This window comes from Asparagus officinalis, chromosome 8 (genome assembly GCF_001876935.1).
Source record: "Asparagus officinalis chromosome 8, Aspof.V1, whole genome shotgun sequence".
NCBI classification, from domain to species: Eukaryota; Viridiplantae; Streptophyta; class Magnoliopsida; order Asparagales; family Asparagaceae; genus Asparagus; species Asparagus officinalis.
In genome coordinates, this window is record NC_033801.1 from 25,589,226 (window position 1) to 25,598,975 (window position 9,750).

Sequence of the window (9,750 nt, forward strand, 5' to 3'; positions counted from 1 at the left end):
TAACATTATTTGACTCAAAAGCAAACCGAAACCCTTTCTTACAAAGAAGATCAACAGAAACTAAGTTATTTCTAACTTCGGGTACATACAGAACATTTATAAGAGTTAATTTCTTTCCCGAAGTAAAATCTATATCAACAGTCCCCTTTCCAACAACCTTTGCACAAGCATTGTTCCCTATTTGCACTTCTGTAATTTTCGAAATTTCTTCAAATCCTTTGAACAAAGATTTGGCCTTGCAAACGTGGATTGTTGCACCAGAATCAAGCCACCATCCAGACTTAACAGAAGCCATATTGATTTTAGAAATCATAGCGACCAGATTCTCTTCTATCATACTTGCAGAAGCCTTTAATTTTACATTATTATTTTTTCTGTGACGACATTCTTTAGCAAAATGTCCAGGCTTACCGCATATAAAACAGGATCCCTTTTTCTTCTGAAAATTCTTCCTTTTAAAGTGTTGTCCACTTTTCTTTACTTGAAGATTCACATTTTTTACCGAAGATTCATTCTTTTCCAAGGTGTGGACCTTACAATCACTTTGGACAGAATTTTTCGAATCACGTAAGCGTGACTCCTCTTCAATTCTAATTTCGAATCACGTAAGCGTGACTCCTCTTCAATTCTAAGATTCTTCTGAAGTTGTTCCAAAGAGATATCCTCAGTTTTATGCATTAGTTTCTTCGAGTAATCTTTCCAAGTTGATGGTAGTTTTGCAATGATTGCAGCAACTTGAAATGACTCTGGAAGAACTATTTTAAGAACATGAATCTTATTAACCAGAACCTCCAATTCATAAACTTGCTCTAGGACAGACTTGTCATCAACCATTTTGTATTCTAGATATTTTGTAATTAAATACTTATTTGTACCTTCCTCCTCGGCTTTGTATTTAAATTCCAGTGCGTTCCAGATCTCCCTTGCTGACTTTATCCTCGTGAAAAGATCATACAATCGGTCCGAAAGTGTGTTCAGAATGTGACCACGACACAACACTTCATCTTCCTCCCGTTTTGCCTTCTGCTTTTTGATTTCTTCTATTTCCTCCTCAGTAGGTTGTTTGCCGTCTGCACTTGGTTTTGGATCTTCTATGGGCTGTAGATTAGGGTTGAGGATGTAGGAGATCTTCAATGCTGTAAGAAGAAACGTCATCTTGTCTTGCTAGCGAGAGAAATTGTTCCCGTCGAATCGGTCCAATTTGACCATGTCTTGATTCATCACCTTGATTGATTCCGACTCCATCGTAGCAGAGATATTTCTTTAAGATTGTCATTTTTAAAATTGAAGGAGACAGAAATTCTGAAGCGTGAAACACTTTCCTCAAAGAAATATTTGTCCCCACTTGATTTTTAAAGTTGCTTCAAGTTAATGCAAATTTTCTTCCCAGAATACAACAGAAAATAAAAATTCCAGTAAGCAAATCTGGAATTTTCCGTTAATGCAAATTTTCTTCCCAGAATACAACAGAAAATAAAAATTCCAGTAAGCAAATCTGGAATTTTCCTTAATTCGTTGTGAAACAAGTTTGGTAAGCAAATCTGGAATTTTCCTTAATTCGTTGTGAAACAAGTTTGTAATATTGCAGAAGTTTTTTTTAATCGAAAAGATTTGTAACAGAATTGTAAAATAGATATCTGAAAACATAAACTATTTATAGGTTTGAAAAGGTGCTTCCAACAGTCATAACTTTTCAAAACATCCCTTGGAGCAAACAGCAATTTTTCAACAGTCACTTGTCTTTTCATAATTATTTTTTAAATTCAAAATAACATTAAAAAATATATTCAATATATAATTATATATATAAAAAATAGAACATTTAAGCGACAGCGGGTTTTCTAAGTGCGTCAAAATCGCGCATTATTCGCGCTACACGCACGCGGGTTTAGAAGCCTACACTTTGATCCATTATTCAAAGCCCAATAAGCATTCAATACTTTTAAACCTCTAAAAGAATATTCAAAATTCCAATTGGGACTATCTTGTTTTTTACAAACAAATACTAACAAAGATGTGATTGAGGGTTGACTTTGTAATTTTCAATTTGAACGATGTTGTGTTGTTGTTGTTGTTGTTGATTATGCGTCATAATAAAAGGTTATTATTTCGGGATGTTAATGCAGTGTTTGAGGAAATACCTCTGGTTCTGATTGTTATCAAGTTTTTTTTTCCCCTCATCATGGAAATCACCTTTTACATAGTTGAAATGGGTGCAAACAACCTTTGATTTTTTTTAATGTAAACCTCTTTATAAGTGATTTTTTTTGCAGTCAATTATTTTTAGTCAATTTCTACTCAATAATATCTAAACTATCCCAATTGCCTATGTTTCCCACTACACCCCATCCCCATTTCTTAATCAAACCACCTACTGATTACCAGCCGCAGGCATCGACGCTTAGATCTTGGGCAGGATAATGATAGTGATAGGTCCCAGTCAAAGCTATAACAATATTAGGAAACAAGTTCTCTTCGGGTGAGAACAAACCACAGGTGTTTTGATTGAAAATAAGCTTACCATATTAACAACTGGGAAAGAGTTTAAATAACAATTGAAATTAACAACCAATCCTAATTCTTAGGTCATATCTCTAAGAAATAGGACACGATAGACTAATGGCAACAAAATAGCAGAAATTAACTACTTATCCTATTCTTCAGCAACTCTTCAGCAACCAAGTTGGTGGACACGTTTAAAGAACTTGGACTTCTTCCTTGTAACTTGTCAAGTAATCCCATTGCATGACTCATGAAGTAAAATCCCTTTTTAATCCAAATACTTTGGATTTTTCTTAGCCACTCGTTGAGACCTTCTTGGTTTATCAATACCCCTCCCTTTGACTGGAACCTTGTCCTCAAGGTTCACATTCAGAAACTTGTGATTAAAGTCCTGCGTGTTTTCCCATGTTGCACCTTCTGGTGGAAGTCGTTTCCATTTGATCAAGCTTTCCTCTACAAACTTTGATCCTTTGGTAACCCAGCGATTTTCCAAGATTGCCTCTGGTTCCAGCAACAACTCACTGTCGTCGGCCATTGGTGGTAAGTCTGAGCTAGAAGTGATGGCATCACCCACTTTCTTTTTTAAGAGGGACACGTGAAACACTGGATGTATACGAGAACCGTGTGGTAGTTTGAGTTTGTAAGCCGTGCTGGCAATCTTTTCCTTAATCATATATGGTCCATAGAACTTGCTTGCAAGTTTTTGATAGGCTCTTTTGAAAACTGATTGCTGCCGATAAGGATGCAATTTCAAAAACAACAAATCTCCAACTTGGAATTGAATGTCCCTACGTTTGGAATCAGCTTGCTGTTTCATCCGGTTGTTAGCCGCACACAGGTTTTCCTTGAGTTGCCGCAACAAAGCATCTCGAGAAGCTAAGCTTTGATCAACTTCATTGATTGGACACTGGCCTGCATGGTAGTGGAGTATTGTTGGAGGTGGTCTGCCATAGAGAGCCTGAAATGGGGTCATGTCGGTGGAGATATGGTACGTGGTATTGTACCAAAACTCAGCCCATGGAAGGAAGGAATGCCATTTGCGAGGTTGTTGATGAGCAAAGCAGCGGAGATATTGTTCAAGGCAGCGATTGACGACCTCCGTTTGGCCATCAGTTTGTGGGTGGTAAGCGGAGCTCATCTTCAACTGGGTGCCTGACATTTTGAAGAATTCTTTCCAGAAATTGCTGATGAATATAGGATCGCGATCACTAATTATGGACCGAGGCATGCCATGAAGCTTCACCACCCCCTCAATAAATTTTTCAGCCACTATTTTTGATGTATATGGATGGGAAAGAGCCATAAAGTGTGCTGATTTGCTTAACCTGTCAACAACAACAAGAATTGAATTTTTACCATTAGAGGGTGGAAGGCCATCGATGAAATCGAGAGTAACATCGTCCCAAACTTGACAAGGAATTGGTAATGGCTGTAGAAGCCCCGCTGGTGATAAAGTTTGGTGCTTGGTTCGTTGACACACATCGCAAGAAGAAACATAATTCTGCACTGTTTGGTACATGGATGGCCAGTAAAATTGTTGTGAGATTCTCTTGTATGTCCTGAGTACACCGGAATGCCCACCAATTGGAGAATCATGGAATTCTTGTAAAATCTGTGAGATGACGTTAGATTGAGGAGGCACTACCACTCGATTCTTGAAACAAACCAAACCATTGTGCCATCTGTACGGATTGCCGGGATTATCAGTTGCAAGCTTGCTGATTCTTTGCATGTAAGGGTTGTCGATAGCTTCATTTTTAATTGTATCCCATAATGGATTTTGAGAAACAAACAAATGATGAAGACTAGGACTACCTGCTACCCGTGATAGTGCATCTGCGGCATTGTTCTCCCGCCCTGGCTTGTATTTGATCTCATAATCATAACCTAGAAGTTTAGTCACCCACTTTTGTTGCTCAGGTGTGGCTATGCGTTGTTCTAACAAATACTTGAGGCTTCGTTGATCGATCTCAATGAAAAATTTCCTGCCCATCAAGTATGGTCTCCACAGTCGTATTGCATGTATTATGGCTAACATCTCTTTCACATAAATGGACCATGATAATTTAGAACAACCCAAAGCTCGACTCATGAATGCAATAGGCTTCCCTTGTTGCATAAATGGACCATGATAATTTAGAACAACCCAAAGCTCGACTCATGAATGCAATAGGCTTCCCTTGTTGACTCAAAACTGCTCCTATGCCGTGACCCACCCAAAGCTCGACTCATGAATGCAATAGGCTTCCCTTGTTGACTCAAAACTGCTCCTATGCCGTGACCTGAAGCATCAGATTCAATGGTGAATGGTTCATTGAAATTTGGCATAGCAAGTATTGGGGTAGTAGTCATGGCCTGCTTAAGCTCTTGGAATGCAGTTTCTGCTTCGTCCGACCATGCAAATTGGCCCTTCTTTAACAGGTTAGTGAGAGGGCTTGCTATAATGCCATAATTACGGACAAACTTGCGGTAATAACCTGTAAGTCCTAAAAAACCACGCAGCTCAGAAACATTAGTAGGCTTAGGCCAATTTAGCATAGTTTGAATCTTCCCTTGATCCACCTTAACTCCTTGAGCCGTCACAATGTGACCCAAGTATTCCAATTCTTGTAAGCCAAAAGCACATTTGCTGATTTTGACGAAAAATTTATGATGCCTTAATATTTCCAAAGCTATTTTAACATGTTCAAGATGCATGATCCAATTGGGGCTATAAATGAGGATGTCATCAAAGAATACGAGAATGAATTTTCGGAGATGTGGACGGAATATGGAATTCATAATGGCTTGAAAGGTGGATGGTGCGTTACAAAGACCAAATGGCATAACTAAGTACTTGTAATGACCATTATGTGTACGAAAAGCAGTTTTTTGAATGTCGGTGTGGTGTACTCGTACCTGATGATAACCAGCCCTTAAGTCAAGTTTGGTGAAATAAGATGCCCCATGAAGCTCATCCAACATATCGTCAACTGTAGGAATGGGAAACCTATCTTTGATGGTCACAGCATTGAGTGCTCTATAGTCCGTACAAAATCGCCATGAACCATCTTTTTTTTTAAACCAGCAAAACAGGAGATGAAAATGGACTAGTACTAGGTCTTATAAGCCCCAATTTTATCATATCTTGAACTTGTTTTTCAATTTCAGCTTTTTGGAAATAAGCATACCTGTATGGTCGCACATTGATCGGCTTGGTGCCTTCTTTCAGATTGATGTGATGATCGACTTCTCTGGTTGGTGGAAGTTGTGTCGGCTCTTGGAAGACATCATCAAATTTATGTAGCAATTGGCTCATCTCTGGTTCGACACTCAATGGTGTGGAATTTGATGTGGGTTGAAGAGAAACAGCAAACATGGATCCTCCGTGTCGTGCTTCCTTGGTGATGGCTTTCATAGTTGCAGGTTGGATTGAGTGTGTGTAAATTCCTTCTAATTTTTGATTTTTATTATCCTACTGGAATTCCATGGTTAATTTCTTCCAATTGCATGCAACTGTTCCCAATTGCTCCAACCAATGGACACCTAAGACCAAGTCCAATCCAATTAAAGGTAGGGCATATAAAGTGAGGACAAAAGGAATACCTTGCAGCATAATTGGGACGTTTTCAAATCTGCCTTGACATTTTAATGGCTCTCCATTCGCCACTTTAACGTTGAATGGCTCGATTGGAAGTACAGGTAGTTGCAACAAATTAGCCATCTTCTTGCTAATAAAATTGTGAGTAGACCCACTATCTATCAAGACCACCACTTCACATGGTCCAATCCGCGCCATCACCCGCATTGTCTTGTAAGTTATCCAACCCGAAAGTGCATGTAGAGAAATCTCAGGTGGCTGCTCCATTGAGTCTCCAGTTTCATCATCTTCCGAATTGTCATTGCTACCATTTAAGAGTATAAGTTGAGGCCCTCGGCACCTATGCCCTTGTATAAATTTTTCGTCACAGTTAAAGCATAACCCCTGCGCCCTTCTCTTTTGCATTTCATCCCAAGTGAGCCTTTTGACAGGAGTAGTTCCTTTGAACTTCGCTGGAGAAGGAGAGTCGGCAATGGATCGGCTGAAAGGACGAATAACTTTTTTCTGGCGACTCAATTGCTCATCTCTCATCCTCGCAAGGCTTATGGCTTCCTTCAGCGATCTCGGTCTGAACATTCTTATGCCATCAGCTATTTCCGGCTTGAGACCACCCATGAATGCCCCCACTAAAGCTCTTTGTGGCCAGCCTTGTACCCGGTTACCGAGACGCTCGAACTCTTTCTGATAATCACGTAAGGAGCCCATTTGTTTTACCCTCGACAAAGCTTCATCAAAGTCCTCACACTCGGTAGGACCAAATCTTGCCCATAGCTCTTCTTGGAAAATCCCCCATGTTACCTCCTTATTTTCTTCCGTATAGGATCTTTTCAGCCATTGCCACCATTGATTTGCTTCGCCTTCAAGGTGAAAGGAAGCTAAGGGCACTTTCTGCTGTTTGGGAGTGCTTTGATACTCAAAGATTTGATCCACTCTTGTGAACCATTCAGTTGGATCGTCTCCAGAGAAACGAGGAAATTCTAGCTTAGCTAATTTTGAAAAGAACAATGGCCGTCCTCCTTCAGAGCTATCTCGAGTCTCCTCCACTGTGTTGCGGAGGCGCCCAATAAGAGAGTTGGTAGGCTGATCACCAAGAATGTTACTGGATGAAGCAGTTCGGTTGGCTAGTAGAACTTCTGACAGTTTGCTGATGGCCATCTCAATTTGAGTGAAATTGTCAGCCACACCGATCTCTATTCGGCTCAGACTATCTTGAACTCCTCCTAGTCCAGCTTCAAGGATTTAAAAAAAAACACTGTTCCGGGCCGGGCCGGGCCCGGGCCGGCGAGCTTTTTGGACACCCCTACCAGTCTTCCCCGAGATTAGGAAAAAATATCCCACAAACTCATTCCCTCATTTGAGAATATCATTCCACAATTTTTCGCCTTGACAGTCTCTTTGGTTTTTTTTTCATTTTAAGGGGCTGTTTGGTTCGTTTTTTAACTCGGTGTAAAAGTTTTACATCGCCTCCACATCAGATTTTTCGTGGCCACGTAGAATATAAACTTTCCGTCGGTTTTTTTTCTCATCTTTGGTTCGCTAGGGTTGAAGAAGGGAAACTTGGTGAAAATCGCCGCCACATCAGATTTTTTCTCTCCCCCAATTCCTTCCTCAATCTCGTGAAATCGACGAAAATTGTAGACACATCAGCTTTTTGTCATATAAACAAAAGTTTTCTTTTTTTTTCATGCGAACCAAACACAATAAAAATAAATACATTGGTGTCCCATCATTTTTTTTGCGAACCAAAGCGAAACAATCTATTTCTTGGAAAAGTTTAAAAAACTCAAAACTTGTGTTTTTGTACATGGAAATGTATTTCCCTATATCTAGGAAATGAACCAAACAGCCCCTAATCCTAAATCTTTCCTAGTGAAGTTCTTCCCCCATTTCAGAATTTTGAGAAGCTAGTGTCTATGGCTTTGCCTCTTGAGATTAGTTTGGGCCCTTTCTAAGTTTGGGAATGATTTGCGATTGCTGTAATGTTAGAGAACTTTTCATTTTTAGGGCTATTAAATGAAGGTCTTTTGGGGATTGGAAGGGTTTGAGAGAGGATGAGGGGGAAGAGATGGTCAAATATAAATGATTCAGGAGAAAGACGCGGTCTCCATTGAGAGGAACAGAGTTTTAAAATGGGTTTGGATCTTATTGGGTTGAGACTCAAACTGACTTTGGATTAATATAGGTGGTATATATAGGTGGTATAATTGGACATCCCTTTCAAAAGTTGGTTTAGAATGAATATCCATCCTCTTCAGATTTAACGGAATATTCTCTTCAAATTTAACGATTGCTAACTATAGGGGACCTGTTTGCAAGAAGTGATATGATTTGAGGGATCAATATGAAAACCCTAATCATGATTGTGTTAACACTAACAATGAATGGGGGCTTACCCTATTCTCATCACCTCCTCCATCACCTTAATCTACTCCACGATTGTTCCATTCTCCTCCAGTATTCTCTCCTTCTGTCTCTTCCACCATCATCTCCTCCACCTTCATCACCTTCTCGGTCAGTATGCTCACCTTCTCAACCATCACCACCTCCATTGGTAATGTCACACACATGAGGGAGAGGTCGAAGGGGAAGGAAGAAAGGGGTATAATTGCCCATTCAAGAAAAAAAGTTAGAGAAGACATTGCATTCTCGTCCACGTTAACAGTTAACACCAACTAACTAGAGGGCCTAATATATCAACATATTAAGATAATTTGGGGGACTAATATCAAAATATAAATACTTTAGGGACTAATACAAAATACCCTCAATGGGCTAATACCTAAAGAACCTTTTTTTTTTTGAAGTATACAGTAATGATACATGAAGTCTGTGGATTGTTTTTTGAATCACAAAACTTAGTTCCGTTTTCTTCTAAGTCCACTCTTGGTTTGTTCTTGGCTCGGCTGGTAAGGGTGCTAAACCGTATCTGTATCCAAGCAAATATTCATAACTGTATCCCTTAGGATACAGATATGGTTACTCAAATTTATAACTGATAGGATAAGTTAAGATATGGTTTCGTAGTGAAATATTTGGATCTCTATCGATATATCCGAAAATATATTAGTCATATTGTTACGATAGTTTTAATCCTTAGATTATAGAGATTTTGAGGTTAATTTTGATGATCAAGATCTTTAATCTGACCTTTTCAGATATAATGAACATATTAATGATTTTTTTAATCACATGAACTAATATTTTTTTAATACTATCTAGTTTTCTCATATCCATTTGTATCTGCATCTATATTCGCTTATATATCCGCATGTATATTTATATCCATATATGACTTTAGTGGATATGGTTATGAATTTTTCTTATCGATTTATATCCGCATTTGTATCCATATCCAAGATGGATAAGCTGTAAGTATCATGTTCGAGCCGTATCCTGACCAAATACAACCTTACCAGCTAGGATAAGTTAATCACAGGTCAACTTTAAAAGTTCACCCCCCACACCACACACAACCTAAAAAAGTACGTGCATCCTTGGATATATTGACATCCGCATCGCATAGGATGTGGATATATGTATTGTGTCATCTATTTCTAGTAGGTTATAGATAGTTGTGAACAGAAATGGGTATTTTTATAAAGGTTTTGTAGGATACAAATTTATATACGAATATAGGTAAAATAACTAGGCTTGAATAGTCAAATAAT

General features: G+C 38.9%; 1 protein-coding gene across 1 annotated transcript; it reads right to left on the bottom strand.

The window, feature by feature from the left end:
* On the bottom strand, positions 499–1,155 carry LOC109821020. The gene has a single exon (XM_020387214.1). The coding sequence runs from the start codon at positions 1,153–1,155 to the stop codon at positions 499–501; it is 657 nt and encodes a 218-aa protein (XP_020242803.1).

Coding starts and splice junctions, on each gene's coding strand:
- LOC109821020 (XM_020387214.1), bottom strand. CDS start 1,155: ATGACGTTTCTTCTTACAGCATTGAAGATCTCCTACATCCTCAACCCT.